Below are 26,617 nucleotides of genomic sequence, written 5' to 3'. Positions count from 1 at the left end.
CCAGAGGATTGAGGCGGTGGGGGCAGGATGAGCAACCAGAGGATTGAGGCGGTGGGGGCAGGATGAGCAACCAGAGGATTGAGGCGGTGGGGGCAGGATGAGCAACCAGAGGATTGAGGCGGTGGGGGCAGGATGAGCAACCAGAGGATTGAGGCGGTGGGGGCAGGATGAGCAACCAGAGGATTGAGGCGGTGGGGGCAGGATGAGCAACCAGAGGATTGAGGCGGTGGGGGCAGGATGAGCAACCAGAGGATTGAGGCGGTGGGGGCAGGATGAGCAACCAGAGGATTGAGGCGGTGGGGGCAGGATGAGCAACCAGAGGATTGAGGCGGTGGGGGCAGGATTTGAACAGTCTGTTGTGCTGACATGGCATTCTTCACCCATCTTTCTATTGTAAAAATAAATAACTGAAATAACATTGTCTAAAATGTAGACTAAATGAATGCCGAATTTAGATCTTAAAGTGCATTTTAAGATGTGATTCCTAAATATTTCTTATGGATAATCTGATTTAAAGAATGTCCCAAAATAAATAATGGTTGTTTCAATGGGTGTGATAGGTTGACTGGATAACCAATGGTCATGTGTTTGATTGAAACGTCATTGTTGGCAGAATATTTGCAGGGAGGCAGTGTTTTATTGGTTGATAAACAACCTGACCTGAGTGTGTTGAAAATCAGAAGATTATGATGGCAGATATGGCAGGGTAACTTTATATTATATATGCTGGTTATGTCCACTAGTATTTCTAATAAATAAATACAACTTTTCCTCATCAATTGTTTTGTTTGATTTGCAATAATGTTTCTGGTTTTCAAGTGTAGAATGAAGCATCAAAGTGAATTTACAGTATGACCAATGATCTTGCGTTGTCTTGTGCTTGTCATTATTAATTTAAAGGGGGCGCTCTACACCGTAGACACCAATAAGAACCCCTTTGTTTGCATTCTGCAGCGAGTTATAACACACAATTGTTGGATTTATTAGAAATATTTCATTACATGTACGTATTGACTATTAATACTTATTTTACCGCAAAACGTGTCTGGTCTAGTCATTGGTTTAGACCTTGTGATCACTTCCGGTTCATAGGTTGAGGAGGTCAAGGTGTCCTTCCACACGTGTGTTTCCAGGCAGGCTGTGATCTGTCTGTAACGTCAGTAGCTGGTAACTGGAACTTGGGGCTTATCAAACCCTTGTATTTTTTTTCTTTACTAGTCAAATTGACCAGGCTATAATCATGTTAAAGACGCTTTCCCGAGCGGTGAGTACCGCAGTTCGAATGTCTACAACGTCCTCGGCTCGAGTTCTCCAGCCTCTTACGAGGTCGGCGTTATGCTCTCCAAACTCGGGAACAATCCGGCCTTTCACCCGGTCTCTCTGGATGATGAGCAATAATGGTGCAGCATCGGGGTACAGACCAAAACTCTTCACTTCAAAAGGACCGAGTGCTGTATCCTGTGGATGTGAATCGCTACATACGGAAGGTAATAGTCGTTAAATTGGGTAGCTAACTAGTTACTGTAGTGTGAATACTAGTTATGTTAGATAACGTTAGCTAGCTAAATTACCCCTCAATTTGCTTGGTCTTGTTGAACTAGTTAGCTAGTTGTGTGTAAAACAATGGAGGAATAGCTGCGACCAGCTTGTGAAACATGTACATAACTGATGTAACATATGTTCTCATGCAACTATCTGACTGGAGGGATTAAATTGTCAAGAAATGTCGCCAATGCGTGTCACCGAATGTATGGAACCATCATGTCTATAGTATCTAGTCAAAAGTTAAACTCATGGTTTATCAAGCAAGACAGCATGTTTTAGAGCAGTGCCGAAATGCGAAGCTGATGATGAAACCATCAGTAACTATTGAGTGTGGTGTTAGCTGGCTAGCTATCATTGATGGCATCTCCATCTGGACCTACGTGTCATGCAATGCACATGTGACCTTGGAAATTGAACAAGTTGGGACAGTTTATTGGACTTCGTGTGTAGCAAATACTGACTCCTCTGTTCTATCATCTTTATAACTGCTCTTGTTTCAGGAGACAAAGCCTTTGGAGATTTCCTGTCTGATGAAATTAAAGAAGAAAAGAAGATCCAGAAAAGCAAGACTCTTCCCAAGATGTCTGGAGGGTGGGAGCTAGAGCAGAACGGCACAGAAGCCAAACTCATCAGGACAATCTCTGGAGAAAAGTAAAGAACATGGCGAGAAAATAACGCTACCTCAATATTACAACACATAGGCCTACCTCCCCCATCCTGAGTACATGGCCGGTACTGATAGCATAAGTTACTGCAGACATTTTATTTGACTATGAATATAGTTAATGTCCTATCAATAAATGCACACCTGCACAAAATTAACCCAGTCATGATTCACATAATTTGAACTATATTCTTTATAGGAACATTGTCTGATCCCTTCCTTGCAGAGTGACCGTCACATTCAACGTCAACAACAGTGTTCCCCCTAACTTTGAAGAGGAGGCTGAACAAGCACAGGGACAGAAGTCGGCAGAAAGTGAGGTAAACCTAGAGCTGGAATATTACAGACATTGCCTTCCTCTTACTGAAGCGTTTTGCTTATGTAAGTAATTTTGCTACACAACGTTCCTGTAGATTGTTCTAAATGTAAAACCATTATTTGGTCAACAGGAATTTACTCCTGAGTGGCGCAGTGGTCTAAGGCACTGCATCGCAGTGCTAACTGTGCCACTAGAGATCCTGGTTCGAATCCAGGCTCTGTCGCAGCCGGCCGCGACCGGGAGACTCATGGACGGCGCACAATTGGCCCAGCGTCGTCCAGGGTAGGGGAGGGAATGGCCGGCAGGGATGTAGCTCAGTTGATAGAGCATGGCGTTTGCAACGCCAGGGTTGTGGGTTCGATTCCCACGGGGGGCCAGTATAAAAAGATATGTATTCACTAACTGTAAGTCGCTCTGGATAAGAGCGTCTGCTAAATGACGTAAATGTAAATGAATAGCCTATGCATTATGTTGATTCCTGCTATGAAAGTATCTGCCCGTCTCTTTTTTTCGCTTTTGGCTGCTGTGTGAGCGAGCCACTCACTCCCACTGTGTGCACGGAGGAGGGAGAGATGCATTCTGAGAAGCACAAGCATATGACCGTTGCTCAGAATGCAATTTCAGGGAAAATACAATTTTCAAAGCAACTACTGTTGTTCTAGTTACAGAAAGGAGAGTCACAGCTTTCTGTGAGTATATAATGTATTTGTCAAAAGCAATGTTGCAACAACAAAAAATTATTTGTGGCATGTGTAATGGAAACTGCAGATATGAGACATTTTCTAAAGACCCACAACATTTTTATACGTTCGACGGGTGGATTTGTCTTTCGTCTAAATTTCTTTATTACAACAAGTTATGATGGAAACTGTTTTTCGATTAAATTAAGATTGCTGAATAATTTAAGGTACGCGGGGCACACATGATGTAATCACTTAACTATAAACTCCAATCCACATTTAATTCTAAATGCCTACTGCTTGCAAAATCGATTCTTTCAACAAAAAATGCAGTTTCTTTGAAGGACAGGGATTGTGCCGACTTTCAAAAATGGCTGAATTGCTTCGCCTTACATTTCTGGTTGGCTGGGAAGTTTCACCGTCTAATTATTTCAGATTTACAGGAGTACAGGTTTCACCATGGCATGGATCGTGGTGATACGTTGGCACATGATAATTATTTGAATATGGCAAATATTAGTCAATTATTGCATTCTATCCATGCTGGCATTCATGGCCTACCTGAGACATGATAGGTGGGAGGGCATACTGGCTGTTGCCAATTTATTAAAGGTGCAATATGCAGAAATTGCTGTGCCATTTCCTGGTTGCTAAAATTCTGATATTTCGCTTAATTTCAGTTTGTGACAAAACAAGCAATGCATAGTGTAGATAATTATTGTACCATCTAAACCGCTGTGAAATATATTTTCAATAACCCAAAATATTGTATTTTCAGCTCTTTGAAGTTGGTTTACAAAACCGAAAGTAAAAGACGCAAAAACTGAACTTAAGAACGGCTCACTTAGAACAGATCTACCGCTTCTTAGACTTGCATTCAATGACAGATCTATAACTCACATTTCTATGGGAATTTGATCAGGCCGCCCAAAAAGTTACATATTGCAGCTTTAATGCACAATTTGCCTAAATGGGTAATGGAAACACTTCAACCACAAAATGTTTATTAAACACTGTAGGTTTTTGCAGAATGTTTTATTAATTTATATCCAGCTGTTTTTATCGACACAATCATTAAATGGAAACGCACTTCTATATGAACTTTCTAAATGTCGACATCAGTGGACTAGTTAATGGAAACATAACTACTGGCTACCATCTCAGTTCTTACTTGGCACTGGGGGGAAAATGGTCTACAACCCTCCCGCTAATGTAAAGTAACTGTCCATTAACTTTTTTTTTATCGTTGTATTTATAGTTATCGGGCAAAATAGTTACATTTATCGCTATATGAATTTCCACCATGCTGTTACAATGTTAAGGCCTTGAACCATTTGTGTTGTTTCCTAACAGCCAGATATTGTGTCAACACCCAACTTTGTTGTCGAGGTGACGAAACAGGCAGCAAAACATTCCTTGGTGTTTGACTGCCATTATCCTGAAGATGAGGTAAGTTATCCTACAAGTGAATCATCATTGGCTATATGGTCCAGAAACATTACATTAATAGAAGACAACTTTATCAACATAGTACAGTTATTGGGAAGCATGCTATATTGCTTTGATTGTTTACCACATGTTGTTAATAAGCGATACATCTCTAACAATGTTGGGTTACATGTATTTTGTAGGCAAGCCATGGGGAAGAGGAGAGTGATATCTTTGCCATACGTGAGGTCAGTTTCCAGCCTGAGGGAGAAGGAGAGTGGAAGGAGACGGCTTACACACTCGACACAGACTCTCTGGACTGGGTAAGAGCTGATGCTCATGGTCTGCCTCTCGGCATGTCTACATATCATTACAGATACTTCATTATTCTAGTCCGTAAACTATTGCCTACTCCATTGTCAAGCTAAACATTGGCATGAAAATTCCATAAGGAGTTGGCAAGAGGGCAGAATCACACTGGTACCCAGGCTACCATTATTCATCTACGATTACTTTACATGTTTTAGGGAGGCTGCTCTACTTTCAGTTTGGGCCGAAGGCTTATAGGTTTTCCGGATTCAGGTGCTTCAAACCCTGTACTATTTAAACTGGCCAAGGCGTGCATTGTGAGTGAAGTAATCTCACTGGCCTGTCCTCTCACTTCAGGCCCTGTATGACCACCTGATGGACTTCCTGGCTGACCGCGGGGTTGACAACACGTTTGCTGATGAACTGACGGAGCTGAGCACTGCCATGGAGCATCACGAATACATCAAGTTCCTGGAGGACCTTAGTGGCTTTGTCAAATGCAATTAATGTATAGATGGAATAAAATTCATCAAAGTTAGATTTCTAATTTCAGTAAGACACAATCCTCCTCTAGATTGAAAATACAAAAGAAATGGAAACAAATGAAAAATATTGAATTTTTGGGGTGTTGTATTTGTTTCTGCCACTTTGAACAATTTAATATTTAACTACTTTGCTGCAAATGTTAATGGTGCAACTTGCAAATGAGTCTGTATTTAACTGAAAATTAAGTTAATATGAAGGCTGTCTGTGTCACTTGTCAACGTTATGGAAGAATCTTTAAATGTTTCACCACACAAGTTAGTATCAATGACAAGTGTGGTTAGGCATGATTTTATTTCCGACATCTTTTTGTAATAAAAGGAGCAAATAACTAGTTTGTACATTTCCCTCATGACATGAGGCCAACCGTGTAGAGAACAGAAATTAAGCCAGTGATCATATCGAAGGACTTGATTTCACTTGTACTTTTTCCTGGTTGTAGTTTCAGGCATCGTGAGCTGGTTGTAGCAGTCTATGCGTACCCTTTCAGGGACGAAGGCCTCCAGAAAGACCACAGGGAAACATCTGTTGAGACACTGGTCTCAGAGGAACCATCAGCTGTCATGAACAGAGAGCTTTGGCATGCCATCAACCAGCACATTGTGCTGCCATAAGCAAGTACTTTTTTGCACATGATTGTGCCCTCGTAACATAAGATCAGTCTTTCAGACATGCTCTGAATACAATTCAAACTAAAAAAAAAAAACAGCCAAATCTTGCTGTACAAATACACAAGTTTATTTCAGAGAACAAAAATCCTCCCACGGACACAGGACGATTAAAATCAGACTTTTCACCTGGTAGGACAGGTGAGTCACAGAACTATGGACAGGTAGTCACAAGCCTGAAATCAGAAAGAAGATCCATTCAGTGATCGGTCACTGTACTCCGCATTCAACGATATGATAGTCTACACGTAACTATTCAAGGGTAATTGCTTTGACACCTAAAATTAACACTATAAATCCATAACAATTCTTGTGCAGGACCCCTTAGATCAAAACATGACTTATCAGATGAATACATTAGGAATGTTTAACATAAGTGAGGCACCACAACATTGTCGCCAAGGACAGTAAGTGTAAAGAGATCAGTACTGACACTATGTGTTGCATTATGGCCTGACCTCCCAAACGAGGATTATTTAAGTATGATAACGTCGGCCTACGTCCCAAATGGCACTGTTCCCTTTATTGTACACTACTTTTGACCAGAGTCCATAGGGCTCTGGTCAAAAGTAGTGCACTATATTAGGGAATAGATTGCTGTTTGGGACGTATTCAAGCCAGTCAGTCACCTTGCAGCTTATCATGAGGTTAGGCGGGCTATCTGCACCGGAGGCCACGGAGAAGACGGGGTTATGAAGACAGTCCTCCATGTGTTCGGTTACCCGCCTCTCCAACAGACACTGCAGAGACTCTAGGGTCACGTTGCTTTGCTGGAGACGAGAGATGAACAGACACTGATGAGACATCAAAAATCAGCCATAAGCGTAGTACATAAACTCACTAGAAAGTGGCTTACTTAACATGATCATGAGGAACATCCGAGTGGTCATGACAACAGATAATCCAACCCAAAAAAAAATGGCATATTGGGTTGGTCAATTTGAATGGTGTATGCGAGATCATACAAACCCTTGTGTTGATGTAAAGCCCACAGGGACAGGAGGTGAAATGGCTGTTCACGGTTAGGTTGTGTCTGAAATGAAAACAGACAGTCACACAGTCAAGAGTGGTTTTAGAGTCTTGACTATGACAAAATTTGAACAAGTGCAATAGCACATCTTGGAGAGACTTACACATGACATACAGGACATATGATTTGCCTCCCCCCTTCCATCCCTTCCACAACTGAATTCAAGTACTGCTCCTCAAACCGCATGCTTTTCTCATATTCCTCAATGATGGAGTGCTCTGTAGAGAGAAAAATATGCATGTTATTCAGAGAGAACATGATGCATGTTATTCAGAGAGAACATGATGCACGTTATTCAGAGAGAACATGATGCACGTTATTCAGAGAGAACAAGATGCACGTTATTCAGAGAGAACAAGATGCACGTTATTCAGAGAGAAATAGATGCATGTTATTCAGAGAGAACAAGATGCACGTTATTCAGAGAGAACAAAGATGCACTTTATTCAGAGAGAACAAAGATGCACGTTATTCAGAGAGAACCATCTCTATCCAGGGGTTTCATCCGGTTCTCTGTCTGCTTGTGTGTAGCTGCGTCTGTGTGTACTAATAGATTCATGCAAGATTAATTTAGGAATTAAAAACTACCTTGAGACATGAGTTCCTGTTGGATTTCTTCAAACACTGCCAGTTCATCATATTCCTTCATGACACTGTACACCTGTAGAGAAGACACGAGGTAAAATCTAAGTAGCTAGCTAGAATCAATACATCTCTGCTTCGTGTAATATCATGTTACATGACTCATGTGAGCTTAGCTGTAGATTAGTTGTATGCCTGTGTCATGTTAGCTACATGCTTACCTCTCATGAACAGTCATTAGTATGCAACTGACAAACCCCTCACCTCTTCCATGCAGTCTTTACTCCACAGGGAGGGCAGCCCTCGGTTGGCTGACTGAAGCGCTTTCCACTCTTCCTCCATCACCTCCTGGACGAGGACAGAGCCCTTGGCGCTGCAGTGTTGACTATCTCCCATCTGTCGGTACTTCTCCAGTAACCGGGATCGGCTGTTCTTCAACCTGTCCACGCAACGCTGAGGAACAAAAACAAAGTTAATATAACCATCAAAAACAAGTTACACTTCATAAGCCAAAGCCTTGGCATTAACTCGGGGAGCCACGCAAGTCTTCATGTCTAGAGCGTGATTCCAATTCTGGATTCAGATAAAGATGACGTCTAAATGTTCCAATGTTTGGCCTCGAGTATATCAACTAGCAGTGGTTAGCTTGTTAGCAAGCCACCATCAACTAGCAGTGATTAGCTTGTTAGCAAGCCACAATCCAGGTATTGATAGATTCCATAGCTACCTTTCTGTAGGTTTCCTTCCATGGTGGAGTCGTCCCCTTGTAAAGAGAACGATGTCTGTGTAACTCATCCATGATATCAGTAGCTTTGAGGATGTATCGCAAGTAAGTGTATAAAAAAAAATCTAGCTAGCTACAAGTTGACAACAACAAACCAAATAGTTATGTTTATGCGCATTTTGCGCGACTTTTAACCTTTTCGACAATCCTCGTGGCCCGGAAGTTGTTACGAAGCCTGAAATCACATGGGATATGTAGTCAATGGAGTGGTTCACTGCCAACATGCACCTCTTCCTCTCTGATATTAACAGCCTGTTTGGAAAAAAATATTAGCAACTCTTTTAATACATTGAAACGATATCTTAATTTTTAAATAATTCCCAATTATTCATTGTTGATCATTCAAATAAAATGTAAATTCTCCGCAGAAATAGACTAAGACAGAAAATATATATGTATTGTCCATTTGCACGTTATTGCTGTCACAGTATACATATGTAGGCATATACTTTTTTTCACCAAAAGACAAAATGTCCATAGGTACTTCACATGGACACGGTAGGAGAAGTGGTGGAATATGTGCTTTTCTAGTATTGATAGCTGCTATCACTTCTAGGCATAGGCAGCGCGTCCACAAGGCTAGGGGAAGCTTTCTTTTAAGGAAATTGAATTAAATTACCAAAATTATACAGCCTAATTGGCTTACTCCAGTCTATACATAAATGAAATCATTAAAATAGGCTACTACACCAGAAAGCATGATTTGGCCACAGAGGATCATTAGCGTAAAAAAAACAAACAAGTGTGGATTGTTTTAAATCGCATAGCCTACAGTCGGAAGGGCCCGCAATTTGGGAAGCTTGCACAGCAAATACCAAGTAGATGATTGTTGAGTTGCGACTGTCAGTGAAAAGCAGAGACCCAGCCTGGCATATCGCACTATTTAAAAATACAATCGCGGAAAAACAATTTGGAAAGCAAATGGCTATTGCTGTAAAGAGAAGACAATGAAAAGACTCCATTCTGTCTTTTAGTAACGAAATTCTCAATTTCAATGAGTGAACAGTAGCCATCAAATCAAATGTTATTTGCCACTTGTGCCGAATACAACAGGTGTAGACCTTACAGTGAAATGCTTACTTACAAGCCCTTAACCAACAATGCAGTTTTAAGAAAAAAAGTGTTAAGAAAAAAATAGATATAAAAAAATTATTAAAGAGTAGCAGTAAAATAAAATAACAGTAGGGAGGCTATATACATTTACATTTACATTTAAGTCATTTAGCAGACGCTCTTATCCAGAGCGACTTACAAATTGGTGCATTCAACTTAGGATAGCCAGTGTGACAACCACATCTTGATCACAGTAAGTACACTTCTTCAAACAAGCAGCTGTGAGCAAAGTCAGTGCAATCAGGGACAACTACATCTCGATCACAATAAGTACATTTCTTTAAACAAGTCAGTGCTAGCAGGTGAAATAAGTCAGGTGTTAGTTTAGACAAAAGACAGTGGTAGTAAAGGGGGGGTAGAAGGATTACTATTGTACTATTCCAGGTATTCCTTAAAGAGGTAGGGTTTCAAGTGTCCCTGGAAGGTGGTCAGTGACTCCGCTGTCCTGGCGTCGTGGGGGAGCTTGTTCCACCATTGGGGTGCCAGAGCAGCGAATAGCTTTGACTGGGCTGAGCGGGAACTGTGCTTCCGTAGAGGTAGGGGGGCTAGCAGGCCAGAGGTGGATGAACGTAGTGCCCTCGTTTGGGTGTAGGGTCTGATCAGAGCCTGAAGGTAAGGAGGAGCCGTTCCCCTCACAGCTCCGTAGGCAAGCACCATGGTCTTGTAGTAGATGCGAGCCTCAACTGGAAGCCAGTGGAGTGTGCGGAGGAGCGGAGTGACATGAGAGAACTTGGGAAGGTTGAACACCAGACGGGCTGCAGCGTTCTGGATAAGTTGCAGGGGTTTAATGGCACAGGCAGGGAGCCCAGCCAACAGCGAGTTGCAGTAATCCAGACGGGAGATGACAAGTGCCTGGATTAGGACCTGTGCCGCTTTCTGTGTAAGGTAGGGTCGTACTCTGCGAATGTTGTAGAGCATGAACCTGCAGGATCGGGTCACCGCTTTGATGTTAGCAGAGAACGACAGGGTGTTGTCCAGGGTCACACCAAGGTTCTTTGCACTCTGGGAGGAGGACACAATGGAGTTGTCAACCGTGATGGCGAGATCATGGAGCGGGCAGTCCTTCCCCGGGAGGAAGAGCAGCTCTGTCTTGCCGAGGTTCAGCTTGAGGTGGTGATCCGACATCCACACTGATATGTCTGCCAGACATGCAGAGATGCGATTCACCACCTAGTTATCAGAAGGGGGAAAGGAGAAAATTAATTGTGTGTCGTCTGCGTAGCAATGATAGGAGAGACCATGTGAAGATATGACAGAGCCAAGTGACTTGGTGTATAGAGAGAATAGGAGAGGGCCTAGAACTGAGCCCTGGGGGACACCAGTGGTGAGAGCACGTGGTGCGGAGACAGATTCTCGCCACGCCACCTGGTAGGAGCGACCTGTCAGGTAGGATGCATTCCAAGAGTGAGCAGCGCCGGAGATGCCCAACTCGGGGAGAGGGTGGAGAGGAGGATCTGATGGTTCACAGTATCAAAGGCAGCAGATAGGTCTAGAAGGATAAGAGCAGAGGAGAGAGAGTTAGCTTTGGCAGTGCGGAGAGCCTCCATAACACAGAGAAGAGCAGTCTCAGTTGAATGACCAGTCTTGAAACCTGACTGGTTAGGATCAAGAAGGTAATTCTGAGAGAGATAGCAGGAGAGTTGGCTAGAGACGGCACGCTCAAGAGTTTTGGAGAGAAAAGGGGGTACCGGTACAGAGTCAATGTGCGGGGGCACCGGTTAGTTGGCACCAGAGGAGGACATCGGCCATATCCCCGGTGAGTGTTTATATTCAGTCCTTATCATTGGGTCAGTGACACTTTTTTTTTGTTTTTGGACAATAATTTCCTCCTCCAGGTTAGATGGATGTCATATTGTCTACCCGTTTAGTAGGCCTATTATATGGATCAGCGTCAGCAGACTAGGCTACCCTGTAATTTTTGTCATATTAAAAAGATTCTGCTAATGTCTCCAGTCATATAAAGTGTAGTAGAATTGCATGAAATATGATTTTTAAAAAGGCCAACATTTTCCTGTGCGAAGAAAGGAGAAGAAATGTATCTGATAGCCTATAGCCTAGGCCTACTCCACGCCACTATGCGCTGCATTGAACAGTAGCCAATTTTTTGGAACAGTAATTTAGTTGTATTATTAGCCTAAATGATGACTATCGGTTTTAATAATCACATAAAGAATAGTAGGCTATCTTACACGCAACGGATGCATGGAATGCTTTATTACAAAGGTGCATTTTTATGGTGAAAATGTGCTTCCCCAAACTTGAAATCAGCGGCCTAGTCCTATTGGCTGGTCTGGGACATAGGTCTCCTCTTACGTCATAACATAGCCTAGTGAATTTATCATCCACTATTTGAGATAAAGGTGTTGTGAGAAAGAGTGGCCACCTTTCAGCTGGTTGCCAGCTGACCCTTAAGGGGCCCTTAATAGGACATTCCCGTGACATTGGACAACACATCTGACTGTGTGCCACACACCCCACTAGGCTAGAGTTGCTTTCGGATTGGACGTAGCCCACGCGTCCCGGCTTCATCTGTCAACTTCAGCACGTGTCGCGCTCATTCAAATGCCGCAGTGACTGGCCAAATAAGAATTGGACCCAAGTTCATTGCAGCGCGGATCAAGTTGAGTTCTATACTGGAATGGCAATGGCAGAAAGAATATCGCCAGAATTGTCTCAGGGACAAGGACAAGGCAAGCAGCGGAACCAGTTCAACGACTTGGAATCAGATTCGGACCAAGAAGAAGATCATGCCACGACCATCGGGACCGGACCGGCTGTTGCTGGCTCTGTTCTCCGCGCGCAGGTCATCCATAGCGGACACTTCATGGTGTCCTCCCCCCACAGCGACAGAACCCCGCGGAGACGGAAAAGCGGAGCCACCGTGGGATATGATTTCGATACGGTGAACAGGACTTGGTGTCAGACGTACAGATTCGGTCCGCTTAGTTCTGGGAGCCTCAGCATCGACCCAACGCTGACCCGGTTATTTGAGTGTATGTCACTGGCCTACAGGTAAATCATTATGTTACTGTTTACTTGTGTGTCAAGTTTGTCCAAGGTTTCTACATTACCACTCGTGCATAAAAATGAATGTTAGACCTACTGCTACTGTACTGGCAATTCAAAACATATTTGTTGCGTCAAATAGTTTTGTCTGACCTATACTGTAAAAGTTATTTTATTTTATTTTTAGTCTCCTTATAATAGGACACTATCATAATACATGTGATTGATACTGTAATTTATAGAGAATGATTTGGTTTAGATAGAAATTACATAAGTGTGTATATTGTGTGTGTGTGTGTGTGTATCAGTCTGTATGTGTCTGTCTGTCTGTCTCTGTCTGTGTGTGTGTGTGTGGACTGTGTTTGTGTGTGTCTATGTGTGTGTTTCTATGTGTGTGTGGACTGTGTGTGTGTGTGTGGACTCTGTGTGTGTGTGTGTGTCTATGTATGTGTGTTTCTATGTGTGTGTGTGGATGTATGTGTGTTTCTATGTGTGTGTGTGGACTGTGTGTGTGTGTGGTTGGGTGGAGGGATTCAGGACTGGCTATTCTTGCAAAACTGTTTTGAAGATCTTTACAGAGAAATATACTTTGGTTTATGCAGGATTACAGTGTAACTGAGTTGGCAGCCTTTATGTTATGAAGGATTACAGTGTAACTGAGTTGGCAGCCTTTATGTTATGAAGGATTACAGTGTAACTGAGTTGGCAGCCTTTATGTTATGAAGGATTACAGTGTAACTGAGTTGGCAGCCTTTATGTTATGAAGGATTACAGTGTAACTGAGTTGGCAGCCTTTATGTTATGCAGGATTACAGTGTAACTGAGTTGGCAGCCTTTATGTTATGCAGGATTACAGTGTAACTGAGTTGGCAGCCTTTATGTTATGCAGGATTACAGTGTAACTGAGTTGGCAGCCTTTATGTTATGAAGGATTACAGTGTAACTGAGTTGGCAGCCTTTATGTTATGAAGGATTACAGTGTAACTGAGTTGGCAGCCTTTATGTTATGAAGGATTACAGTGTAACTGAGTTGGTAGCCTTTATGTTATGAAGGATTACAGTGTAACTGAGTTGGCAGCCTTTATGTTATGAAGGATTACAGTGTAACTGAGTTGGCAGCCTTTATGTTATGAAGGATTACAGTGTAACTGAGTTGGCAGCCTTTATGTTATGAAGGATTACAGTGTAACTGAGTTGGCAGCCTTTATGTTGTCACGATCGTCTAATGAGGAGGACCAATGCGCAGCGTTGAAGGTGAACATGACTTTATTAAATTAAAGCCGAAACACGAAAACAACAAACAATGACGAAACGTGAAGTCCTCCGTTACAATGACTGACAAGGAACATGGAACAAAAACCCACAACACTAAGGTGAACACTGACAGTTTAAATATGGCTCCCAATCAGAGATAACGAGCCGACAGCTGACACTCGTTACCACTGATTGGGAGTCACACGACCAAATAATGAAACACAACCAAATACAACACAACCAAATGAACACACCCTGGCTCAAAATACACAGTCCCGGAGCCAGAGCGTGACAGTACCCCCCCCTAAAGGCGCGGACTCCGACCGCGCCTACACCCCAAATAGGGAAGGGCTGGGTGGGTATTGCTCCTCGGAGGCGGCTCCGGCTCCGGGCTTGACCACCAGCCTACTACAATCCCCCCGCAGTGTCCCCAGTCCGATCTGACCCAGTTAGCTGGATCAGGACTGCCGACGCGCACCCCTGGCTTGGCGCGTGAGGCAGGAATGGACCGGACCTGGCAGACGATACGCACCCTTTGCATGGTGCGTGGAGCCGGAACAGGCCTCACCAGGCTGAAGACTCGCATCCCTGGCTTGGTGCGAGTAGCAGGAATGGGCTGAATCCGGCTGACGACTCGCACCCTTGGCTTGGTGCGAGTAGCAGGAATGGGCTGAATCCGGCTGACGACTCGCACCCTTGGCTTGGTCCCATCTTGGTGGGTTTTTCTGTCACGATCGTCTAATGAGGAGGACCAATGCGCAGCGTTGAAGGTGAACATGACTTTATTAAATTAAAGCCGAAACACGAAAACAACAAACAATGACGAAACGTGAAGTCCTCCGTTACAATGACTGACAAGGAACAAAAACCCACAACACTAAGGTGAACACTGACAGTTTAAATATGGCTCCCAATCAGAGATAACGAGCCGACAGCTGACACTCGTTACCACTGATTGGGAGTCACACGACCAAACAATGAAACACAACCAAATACAACACAACCAAATGAACACACCCTGGCTCAAAATACACAGTCCCGGAGCCAGAGCGTGACATATGTTATGAAGGATTACAGTGTAACTGAGTTGGCAGCCTTTATGTTATGAAGGATTACAGTGTAACTGAGTTGGCAGCCTTTATGTTATGAAGGATTACAGTGTAACTGAGTTGGCATTCTTTATGTTATGCAGGATTACAGTGTAACTGAGTTGGCAGCCTTTATGTTATGAAGGATTACAGTGTAACTGAGTTGGCAGCCTTTATGTTATGAAGGATTACAGTGTAACTGAGTTGGCAGCCTTTATGTTATGAAGGATTACAGGGGAACTGAGTTGGCAGCCTTTATGTTATGCAGGATTACAGTGTAACTGAGTTGGCAGCCTTTATGTTATGAAGGATTACAGGGGAACTGAGTTGGCAGCCTTTATGTTATGAAGGATTACAGTGTAACTGAGTTGGCAGCCTTTATGTTATGCAGGATTAAAGTGTAACTGAGTTGGCAGCCTTTATGTTATGAAGGATTACAGTGTAACTGAGTTGTCAGCCTTTATGTTATGAAGGATTACAGTGTAACTGAGTTGGCAGCCTTTATGTTATGAAGGATTACAGTGTAACTGAGTTGGCAGCCTTTATGTTATGAAGGATTACAGTGTAACTGAGTTGGCAGCCTTTATGTTATGAAGGATTACAGTGTAACTGAGTTGGCAGCCTTTATGTTATGAAGGATTACAGTGTAACTGAGTTGGCAGCCTTTATGTTATGAAAGATTACAGTGTAACTGAGTTGGCAGCCTTTATGTTATGCAGGATTACAGTGTAACTGAGTTGGCAGCCTTTATGTTATGAAGGATTACAGTGTAACTGAGTTGGCAGCCTTTATGTTATGCAGGATTACAGTGTAACTGAGTTGGCAGCCTTTGGGGGCCCCTTGGAGGTCAGGCCCCCCTCCCCAGATAGCATATGAACAAGTCATAATTTATAACAAAAATGTATAGAATAGCAGGACAGTTGCTTTTAAACTGCAACATTTGATCTCATTGCAAAATGTGTAGAATAGCATGGCATTAGCTATAAAACTGCAAAATAAATGTATTTCCTTTTGTAATGAACAATACAAACTGATACAAACAAAGACTTTGGCATGCTGCAGGAGATTTAACTGCTCAGTGCTGATTACATTATTATTAGCACTGTCCTTTCTGTAAATCATGCCACGCCATGTCACATCACATCACACATATTTGTTATAAAAAAAATATTTAACAACCACTGGTGATAGTCAGTATAATTTAGTACTGTAATACAGTACAGAATAGAATAGAGTAGTACTATAATACAGTATAGTACAGTATAGTACTGTAATAGAGTATAGTACAGTATAGAGTAGTACTGTAATACAGTACAGTACAGTATAGAGTAGTACTGTAATACAGTACAGTATATAGTAGTACTGTAATACAGTACAGTATAGAGTAGTACTGTAATACAGTATAGTACCGTACAGTATAGAGTAGTACTGTAATACAGTACAGTATATAGTAGTACTGTAATACAGTACAGTATAGAGTAGTACTGTAATACAGTACAGTATATAGTAGTACTGTAATACAGTACAGTATAGAGTAGTACTGTAATACAGTATAGTACCATACAGTATAGAGTAGTACTGTAATACAGTATAGTACAGTATAGTATAGAGTAGTACTGTAATACAGTATAGTACAGTACAGTATATAGTAGTACTGTAATACAGTACAGTACAGTGTCCAACATTTAGAACACCTTCCATTGAGAAAACAACTGTTCTGTCGTTGGCTGAGTCATGGACTGATAGCGACTCACAGAGGTCCACAAAAACCTTGAAAAGATTAATGACAAAGGAATGAATGAGACAAGCATGCATGACAAAATAGTATTCGAACTGCCCGGACAATGTTTTCAGTGTGTTTGTATATGTATATGTATACTGAACAAAAATATAAACGCAACATGCAAAAATGTCAAAGAATTTACTGCGTTACAGTTCATATAAGGAAATCAGTCAATGGAAATAAATTCATTAGGCCATAATACAGTGGGGAAAAAAGTATTTAGTCAGCCACCAATTGTGCAAGTTCTCCCACTTAAAAAGATGAGAAACTTTTGTGATTGACCAAATACTTATTTTCCACCATAATTTGCAAATAAATTCAGTAAAAATCCTACGATGTGATTTTCAGGATTTTTTTCCCTCAATTTATCTGTCATAGTTGACGTGTACCTATGATGAAAATTACAGGCCTCTCTCATCTTTTTAAGTGGGAGAACTTGCACAATTGGTGGCTGACTAAATACTTTTTTCCCGCACTGTATATGGATTTCACATGACTGGGAATACAGATATGCCTCTGCTGGTCCCAGATACCTTTAAAAAAAAGTAGGGGCGTGGATCAGAAAACCAGTCAGTATCTGGTGTGACCACCATTTGCCTCATGCAGCGCGACACATCTCCTTCGCATAGAGTTGATCAGGCTGTTGATTGTGGCCTTTGGAATGTTGTCCCACTCCTCTTCAATGGCTGTGCGAAGTTGCTGGATATTGGCGGGAACTGGAACACGCTGTTGTACACGTCAATCCAGAGCATCCCAAACATGCTCAAATGGGTGACATATCTGGTGAGTATGCAGGCCATGGAAGAACTGGGACATATTCAGCTTCCAGGAATTGTGTACAGATCCTTGCGACATGGGGCCGTGCATTATCATGCTGAAACATGAGGTGATGGCGGCGGATGAATGGCACGACAATGGGCCTCAGGATCTCATCACGGTATCTCTGTGCATTAAAATTGCCATAGATAAAATGCAATTGTGTTCGTTGTTTATGGCTGCACTCTGTTTACAACGTTGACATCAGCAAACCGCTCGCCCACATTACATTTACATTTTAGTCATTTAGCAGACGCTCTTATCCAGAGCGACTTACAGTTAGTGAGTGCATACATTATTTTTAATTTTTCATACTGGCCCCCCGTGGGAATCGAACCCAAAACCCTGGCGGTGCAAACGCAATGCTCTACCAACTGAGCTATATCCCTGCCAGCCATTCCCTCCCCTACCCTGGACGACGCTGGGCCAATTGTGCGCCGCCCCATGGGTCTCCCGGTCGCGGCCGGCTACGACAGAGCCTGGATTCGAACCAGGATCTCTAGTGGCACAGCTAGCACTGCGATGCAGTGCCTTAGACCACTGCGCCACTCGGGAGGTTATGACGCCATACACGTGGTCTGCGGTTGCGAGGCCGGTTGGACGTACTGCCAAATTCTCTAAAACAACATTGGAGGCGGCTTATGGTAGAGAAATGAAGATGAAATTATCTGGCAACAGTTCTTGTGGACATTCCTGCAGTCAGCATGCAATCGCATGCTCCCTCAAAACTTTAGACATCTGTGGCATTGTGTTGTGTGACAAATCTGCACATTTTAGAGTGGCCTTTTATTGTCCCCAGCACAAGTTGCACCTGTGTAATGATCATGCTGTTTAATCAGCTTCTTGATATGCCTCACTTGTCAGGTGGATGGATTATCTTGGCAAAGGATAAATTATCACTAACAGGGATGTAAACAAATTTGTGCACAACATTTGAGAGAAATAAGCTTTTTATGGGTATGGAACATTTCTGGGATCTTTTATTTCAGCTCATGAAACATGGGACCAACACTTTACATGTTGCGTTTATATTTTTGTTCAATGTGTGTATGTGTGTGTGTGTGTGTGTGTGCCATGCCAACAACAACCCTTGGCACAGAGAGGAAGTCTCTTATTCCCAATGCTCCAATCTAGTTTTTACAATCTGATAGTTACTCCATGAATAAAACACACACAACCTGAGCCAAGAAAAATACTTCAGCCCTAAAGAAAGACTGCTACTAAATCCATGTTTCAGGTGTTTACTAGACTATATTCAGCCAAATACCTTACTTTGATTGAGGAAGTATTAAACACAGCAAAAAAAGAAACGTCCTCTCACTGTCAACTGCGTTTATTTTCAGCAAACTTAACATGTGTAAATATTTGTATGAACATAACAAGATTCAACAACTGAGACATAAACTGAACAAGTTCCACAGACATGTGACTAACAGAAATTGAATAATGTGTCCCTGAACAAAGTCAAAAGTCAAAATCAAAACTAACAGTCAGTATCTGGTGTGGCCACCAGCTGCATGAAGTACTGCAGTGCATCTCCTCCTTATGGACTGCACCAGATTTGCCTGTTCTTGCTGTGAGATGTTACCCCACTCTTCCACCAAGGCACCTGCAAGTTCCCGGACATGTCTGGGGGAAATGGCCCTAGCCCTCACCCTCCGATCCAACAGGTCCCAGACGTGCTCAATGGGATTGAGATCCGGGCTCTTCGCTGGCCATGGCAGAACACTGACATTCCTGTCTTGCAGGAAATCACGCACAGAATAGAGCAGTATGGCTGGTGGCATTGTCATGCTGGAGGGTCATGTCAGGATGAGACTGCAGGAATGATACCACATGAGGGAGGAGGATGTCTTCCCTGTAACGCACAGCGTTGAGATTGCCTGCATTGACAACAAGCTCAGCCCGATGATGCTGTGACACGCCGCCCCAGACCATGACGGACCCTTGTCATGTGAATTTCTATCTCTAATTCAACCTAAGCTTGAATCATTACCAGATGTTGTAAGGCTCTGGTTTTAATCATCAATGATTCAAGGTCCATAACCACGAAGAAGGATTTTTTGTATGTTTATTCATGGAGAGCTCTGGTGCCAAAAACACATACATACTGTTTTTATACCCCTTGACAAACAAAGGCACTATGCTCCTCCCACCTTTAGGTGGGATTCTTAAACCGTTTCCGCCTTCTCCTTTACCCTTGAATGTTTAGTACCGCCCCCTCTGTTAGTGGGTTGACACTACATGATAATTCTAACATTTATACTGTATTTGGGGTGAAATCCTTTAGTCATTATTCTTAAAATCCAAATTAATCTAACAACCCTCCACCTCCAAATCGATCCCGCTCCAGGGTACAGGTCTCGGTGTAACGCTCATTCCTTCGACTCGTCAGTGAAGACCACTTTTTGCCCGTCCTGTCTGGTCCAGCGACGGTGGGTTTGTGCCCATAGGCAACGTTGTTGCCAGTGATGTCTGGTGAGGACCTGCCTTACAACAGGCCTACAAGCCCTCAGTCCAGCCTCTCTCAGCCTATTGCGGACAGTCTGAACACTAGTGCGTTCCTGGTGTAACTTGGGCAGTTGTTGTTGCCATCCTGTACCTGTCCCGCAGGTGTGATGTTCGATGTACCGATCCTGTGCAGGTGTTGTTACACGTGGTCTGCCACTGCGAGGACGATCAGCTGTCCGTCCTGTCTCCCTGTAGCGCTGTCTTAGGTGTCTCACAGTACGGACATTGCAATTTATTGCCCTGGCCACATCTGAAGTCCTCATGCCTCCTTGCATCATGCCTAAGGCACATTCACGCAGATGAGCAGGGACCCTGGGCATCTTTCTTTTGGTGTTTTTCAGAGTCAGTAGAAAGGCCTCTTTAGTGTCCTATGTTTTCATAACTGTGACCTTAATTGCCTACCGTCTGTAAGCTGTTAGTGTCTTAACGACCGTTCCACTAGTGCATGTTCATTAATTGTTTATGGTTAATTGAACAAGCATGGGAAACAGTGTTTAAACCCTTTACAATGAAGATCTGTGAAGTTATTTGGATTTTTACTAATTATCTTTGAAAGACAGGGTCCTGAAAAAGGGACGTTTTTCTTTTCTTGCTGAGTTAACAGTGGGGAAAAAAAGTATTTAGTCAGCCACAAATTGTGCAAGTTCTCCCACTTAAAAAGATGAGAGAGGCCTGTAATTTTCATCATAAGTACACGTCCACTATGACAGACAAAATGAGGAAAAGAAATCCAGAAAATCACATTGTAGGATTTTTTATGAATTTATTTGCAAATTATGGTGGAAAATAAGTATTTGGTCACCTACAAACAAGCAAGATTTCTGGCTCTCACAGACCTGTAACTTCTTCTTTAAGAGGCTCCTCTGTCCTCCACTCGTTACCTGTATTAATGGCACCTGTTTGAACTTGTTATCAGTATAAAAGACACCTGTCCACAACCTCAAACAGTCACACTCCAAACTCCACTATGGCCAAGACCAAAGAGCTGTCAAAGGACACCAGAAACAAAATTGTAGACCTGCACCAGGCTGGGAAGACTGAATCTGCAATAGGTAAGCAGCTTGGTTTGAAGAAATCAACTGTGGGAGCAATTATTAGGAAATGGAAGACATACAAGACCACTGATAATCTCCCTCGATCTGGGGCTCCACGCAAGATCTCACCGCGTGTGGTCAAAATGATCACAAGAACGGTATGCAAAAATACCAGAACCACACGGGGGGACCTAGTGAATGACCTGCAGAGTAACACTACGCCGCCAGGGACTCATATCCTGCAGTGCCAGACGTGTCCCCCTGCTTAAGCCAGTACATGTCCAGGCCCGTCTGAAGTTTGCTAGAGTGCATTTGGATGATCCAGAAGAGGATTGGGAGAATGTCATATGGTCAGATGAAACCAAAATATAACTTTTTGGTAAAAACTCAACTCGTCGTGTTTGGAGGACAAAGAATGCTGAGTTGCATCCAAATAACACCATACCTACTGTGAAGCATGGGGGTGGAAACATCATGCTTTGGGGCTGTTGTTCTGCAAAGGGACCAGGACGACTAATCCGTGTAAAGGAAAGAATAAATGGGGCCATGTATCGTGAGATTTTGAGTGAAAACCTCCTTCCATCAGCAAGGGCAGTGAAGATGAAACGTGGCTGGGTCTTTCAGCATGACAATGATCCCAAACACACCGCCCTGGCAACGAAGGAGTGGCTTCGTAAGAAGCATTTCAAGGTCCTGGAGTGGCCTAGCCAGTCTCCAGATCTCAACCCCATAGAAAATCGTTGGAGGGAGTTGAAAGTCCGTGTTGCCCAGCGACAGCCCCAAAACATCACTGCTCTAGAGGAGATCTACATGGAGGAATGGGCCAAAATACCAGCAACAGTGTGTGAAAACCTTGTGAAGACTTACAGAAAACGTTTGACCTGTGTCATTGCCAACAAAGGGTATATAACAAAGTATTGAGAAACTTTTGTTATTGACCAAATACTTATTTTCCACCATAATTTGCAAATAAATTCATTAAAAATCCTACAATGTGATTTTCTGGATTTTTATTTCTCATTTTGTCTGTCATAGTTGACGTGTACCTATGATGAAAATTACAGGCCTCTCTCATCTTTTTAAGTGGGAGAACTTTCACAATTGGTGGCTGACTAAATACTTTTTCCCCCCACTGTATATCATGCTAAGGATTCAACAGTTGGTCTTCATGTGTACTAGCATAACCAATCAATCAATCTTCAAGCATAACCAATCAATCAATCTTCAAGCATAACCAATCAATCAATCTTCAAGCATAACCAATCAATCAATCTTCAAGCATAACCAATCAATCAATCTTCAAGCATAACCAATCAATCAATCTTCAAGCATAACCAATCAATCAATCTTCAAGCATAACCAATCAATCAATCTTCAAGCATAACCAATCAATTCAGCTATTGTCAAATTAAATGCAAGATGGAATCAGATAGGATATTAGCACAGGAATTGTTATTTATTTGGAATGTCCACTCATGTAGCTAATGAACATGTTTTTTATGTGTTAACACCATATCTTATGTCAGGTACTTAATCTGTTAAAGCTATATTTTCCAGAGAACATGTATTAGTCACCCTCCAGATGGGTGAATTTCATTATTTTTTTTACCCCATTAGCTTCATCAAGTCAATTTGCACCCAGTTAATGTGCCTCCTCTCCTTTGCTGAACATGGTTGCTGACAGGGTTTTCACTTCAAAACTGCCTGCTTTTGTCCGAAATAGCACCCTATTCCCTATATAGTGCACTAAAAGTAAAGCATTATATAGAGATTTTGGAATTAAAATGTATGGTAAAACTTAACTGAAAGCTTGCAGGTATAATTATTTGTTACTTGTTATAAGCCTTTATAATGTCTAATGTCTTATCGCCTTTATATTGTGTGATTAGATTGCTTTAAAATATGTTATGTCTTTTCAGTGGTAAAATAGTCTCTCCGAAGTGGAAGTCTTTCAAAGGCCTGCGGCTGCTCTGGAGAGACAAGATCCGTCTGAATAATGGGATCTGGAGAGCTTGGTTCATTCAGTGTGGGTTGACTTCTCCATTCCTTTCCTCTCTCTCTCCTCTCCTCCTCTCACTACATTCCTCCTCTCTTTCACTCTGAATGTCTTGCATGTCTTCTGTCGTCCCAGGGTTAGGGTTAGGTTGTTTAATCTGATAACAGACAAGGAGAGCATTGTCAAACACAACAGAACTGATACATCGACTCTCTACTACAGTACAATCAAACAACAAAGAGAATAGTGCCATAGCTGTTGAGGCCCTGAGTGGGATCCCTCCTACAAAAACATCTGTATAATGTGAGCTGAATGGAATTTTCAGACGATGCAGTGTACTACTTCCTATGCCACAACATACTCATTAAAATGCCATTACTTTATGCACTTGATGTTGAAGCCACATTTTGAAAAAAACTAACAAAAACAAATAAAACAGAATTGACTGATTTATTGAGAGAATTTACGCAGTCCATCGAACCACGAACCATGAATCCCAGCCATGAATTATTATTATTATTATTATTATTATTATTATTATTATTATTATTATTATGGTAAGCATGTTTTTGTTCCTCTTCACCATGGTCCAGACGTGGAGAAGAGGAAGAACCCTGTGTGTGGGTTTGTCACCCCCCTGGAGGGCTCCGAGGCCGACGCCCACTGCAAACCTGAAGTAGGTGACCTTTGACCCCCAAGGCCTAGTGAGGAAGTAGCCTATGCAGCCACAAAGACACATTGACTGCCTCACAGATGAGCCATTATATTGACCTGATACTCTAGTGGCCGCTCTAACAATGAAAAGAAATGTCTTATAAAATGGAAGGCAGTTAATAAAATAAGATATTAGCTGGACCATTCTAGCCAGAGGGCAGATACGCGCGTGAACAACAGGCACGATGGTTTCCACTAGTTACAGGCACAAAGACAGAATTGGCTATATTGTAAAAATTCATGAAAACAACAATTTTAAGGTTAGGGTTAGGCATACAGTACAGTTAGCAGTGTAGTTAAGGTTTTAAGAACATACATTCTAGAAATAGGTGGGGTATATGACTTTGTGGCTGTGGTAACAAATGACGACCAGGCACAACTCCCATATAAAGTGTTTTTTCACAAAGTTGCCGAGATGTCACGTGTCCTACTTATCAGTGCACTTGTAACAACCTAATCATTACTGAACTTCTATTTAATCAAATAAGCCATTCTATTTTTTTTGTCAACCAAATTCGACACTCTCTCATTGACCTCCATTCAAAAGCTCCTCGCTTGGGTGAGCAAAAAAAATAAAAATAAAAATAACGCCACCTGCTGGAAAGACAGACTTTACCCCGTTATCCCTCTGACTTCGCCTGTTCCTCTCTGACTGTGTCTGAAATGGCACCATGTCCATATTTTGTGCGCTACCCGTAGGGCCTGGTCAAATGAAGTGCACCGTATAGGGAATAGTGTGTAATGTTGGACACACCATACCTATTAACTCCTATGTTTTTTTTGTTCTCTGTTGTAAGGCTATAGTTCTAGAAGGCAGCTACTGGAAGCGTGGGATCGAGGTAGTGATCAGAGAATACCACAAGTGGAGGATCTATTACAAGAAGAGGGTGAGTGGTGATCATTTTGAACATAGACAAGGATCCCATTGATACACGTTATCTTTTAATGTTATTCACCAATTGTACTAAATTCAGTTTCTTCTTCGTCCGTTGTAGTTTCAGAAAAACAAAGATGACCTTTTATCAAAGCTACAGAAGGTAAGATAAATAGTTAATTCTACTTTTAGTTTCCCTCTTTTTGGAACAGGCCTTGACAGTTTGGGCACTCCTTAGTCAAACGCTAAAATTTTCACGTCTCAATAATTATATGTTTGGTCAAGTATGAGAACTGATCATCCTCTGACAGCTGATTGTTTGTGCCTTTAAGTTTAGCCAAACATGGATGTGTGTGTGTGTGTTTGTCTATGTTTGTGTGATATTGACGGAGGGGATCAGTGACCCAGTGATATTGTGTTTACCTTTAGTAGGTTGGAAGCTCACCATATGTGAGTTACTCAGACTCTGCTGGCCTTGGTCAGTCTGAGAATAAAAAACAGTGGGAGGCAGGAAAAAGAAAATAGAAAACATGCAAAACGACTTGGTGATCAAATTACTCCCATTTTGATTGCCTTCAGTGACAATACCTCTAATCTCCCTCTCGCCCTCCCCCCTCTCTCAGTAAACTTTATCCAATCTATGGTCATGTGAGACAATAATGCAGGAAAGAAACCGCCCTACAAATAAGGAACTTCAAATGAATAAATGAGGCTAAAGATGTAGACAGAGGCACATCTCTCTCTCTCTCTCTCTCTCTCTCTCTCTCTCTCTCTCTCTCTCTCTCTCTCTCTCTCTCTCTCTCTCTCTCTCTCTCTCTCTCTCTCTCTCTCTCTCTCTCTCTCTCTCTCTCTCCTCGCCCTCTTTATCACGGCTCAGGAAAAGATCCAGATGCAGACAGTTAGAATAAAGGACGTTTATTATATAAACAGGGGGCAGGCAAAGGACAGGTCAAGGGCAGGCAGAGGTCGGTAGTCCGTAAGGTACAGAGCGGCAGGCAGGCTCCGGGTCGGGGCAGGCAGAGGTCAATAATCCAGGGCAGTGTCAAACGGTACAGAACGGCAGGTAGGGTCAGGCTCAGGGTCAGGGTCAGGCTCAGGGTCAGGGCCAGGGTCAGGCTCAGGCTCAGGGTCAGGGCCAGGGTCAGGCTCAGGCTCAGGGTCAGGGCCAGGGTCAGGTTTTGGCTCAGGTTTTGGCTCAGGGTCAGGGTAAGGGTCAGGGTCAGGGTCAGGGAAGGCATAATGATCAAAAACCAGGAAAACTAGAAAACAGGGCTCAAGAAAACAGGAGTATGAAAAACACGCTGGTTGGCTTGACGAGACAAGACGAACTGGCAACAGACAAACAGAGAACACAGGTATAAATACACTGGGGACAATGGGGAAGATGGGCGACACCTGGAGGGGGGTGGAGACAAGCACAAAGACAGGTGAAACAGATCAGGGTGTGCCACTCTCTCTCTCTCTCTCCCCCTCTTCCTCTCTCTCTCTCTCTCTCTCTCTCTCCCCCTCTTTCTCTCTCTCTCTCCCCCTCTTCCTCTCTCTCTCTCTCTCTCTCCCCCTCTTTCTCTCTCTCTCTCCCTCTCTCTCCCTCTCTCTCTCTTTCTCTCCCCATTCCTCCCCCCCCCCCCCCTTCTCTACTCAACCTGTCTTTCACCAAGGATGTGGCTTCAGACTTTAATATGTAATTTAATCAAATGTGACCCACTTGCTGATTGGTTGCATTGTTAAGCGGGGGGACATTTAAGGCCTTTGTTGTCCTCCTGGATTTATGAACGTGAGTGTCACGTCAGTGTGACGTCAGTATCACACTGGGTCAAAAACAAATTAGCCATCTTGGGAAGAGGATGGGGTTTAGGAAGAGAACGTTGAGATGAGG

The 26,617-nt window shown here is 42.8% G+C and overlaps 3 protein-coding genes across 3 annotated transcripts in view; 2 read left to right on the top strand and 1 right to left on the bottom strand.

Annotated features, from left to right (window-relative positions):
- Positions 1-891: 891 nt before the first annotated feature.
- On the top strand, positions 892-5,822 carry c1qbp (complement component 1, q subcomponent binding protein). The gene is made up of 6 exons (XM_084178126.1): positions 892-1,487; positions 2,046-2,196; positions 2,436-2,529; positions 4,562-4,657; positions 4,840-4,959; positions 5,303-5,822. The coding sequence occupies exons 1-6, from the start codon at positions 1,241-1,243 to the stop codon at positions 5,450-5,452; spliced, it is 858 nt and encodes a 285-aa protein (XP_084034252.1). The 5' UTR covers positions 892-1,240; the 3' UTR covers positions 5,453-5,822.
- rpain (RPA interacting protein) lies at positions 5,765-8,680 on the bottom strand. The gene is made up of 7 exons (XM_084178127.1): positions 8,496-8,680; positions 8,033-8,221; positions 7,775-7,847; positions 7,290-7,404; positions 7,126-7,189; positions 6,786-6,926; positions 5,765-6,332 (listed from the first exon to the last, which is right to left on the bottom strand). Exons 1-7 carry the CDS (start codon positions 8,565-8,567, stop codon positions 6,303-6,305), a joined length of 684 nt encoding a protein of 227 aa, XP_084034253.1. The 5' UTR covers positions 8,568-8,680; the 3' UTR covers positions 5,765-6,302.
- A 3,586-nt stretch (positions 8,681-12,266) lies between these two features.
- The window catches only part of mlxipl (MLX interacting protein like), a 49,761-nt gene continuing 35,410 nt past the window's right edge, over positions 12,267-26,617 (top strand). The window contains exons 1-5 of the mRNA XM_084178305.1: positions 12,267-12,677; positions 23,077-23,183; positions 23,747-23,829; positions 24,665-24,754; positions 24,863-24,904. Of these exons, the coding sequence (XP_084034431.1) occupies positions 12,304-12,677; positions 23,077-23,183; positions 23,747-23,829; positions 24,665-24,754; positions 24,863-24,904 (696 nt within the window). The 5' untranslated portion in view covers positions 12,267-12,303. The remainder of the gene's footprint in view (positions 12,678-23,076; positions 23,184-23,746; positions 23,830-24,664; positions 24,755-24,862; positions 24,905-26,617) is intronic.

The sequence above is a fragment of the Coregonus lavaretus genome, assembly GCF_964263955.1.
Source record: "Coregonus lavaretus genome assembly, chromosome: 15".
NCBI lineage: Eukaryota > Metazoa > Chordata > Actinopteri > Salmoniformes > Salmonidae > Coregonus > Coregonus lavaretus.
This window is presented reverse-complemented; position numbering and strand designations above follow the sequence as displayed.

Coding starts and splice junctions, on each gene's coding strand:
- c1qbp (XM_084178126.1), top strand. CDS start 1,241: ATGTTAAAGACGCTTTCCCGAGCGGTGAGTACCGCAGTTCGAATGTCT. Junction 4,658..4,839: donor GCCATTATCCTGAAGATGAG/GTAAGTTATCCT, acceptor TGTATTTTGTAG/GCAAGCCATGGGGAAGAGGA. Junction 4,960..5,302: donor ACACAGACTCTCTGGACTGG/GTAAGAGCTGAT, acceptor CTCTCACTTCAG/GCCCTGTATGACCACCTGAT.
- rpain (XM_084178127.1), bottom strand. CDS start 8,567: ATGGATGAGTTACACAGACATCGTTCTCTTTACAAGGGGACGACTCCA. Junction 7,405..7,774: donor ACAGGAACTCATGTCTCAAG/GTAGTTTTTAAT, acceptor TTCTCTCTACAG/AGCACTCCATCATTGAGGAA. Junction 6,927..7,125: donor GGCTTTACATCAACACAAGG/GTTTGTATGATC, acceptor TCTCGTCTCCAG/CAAAGCAACGTGACCCTAGA.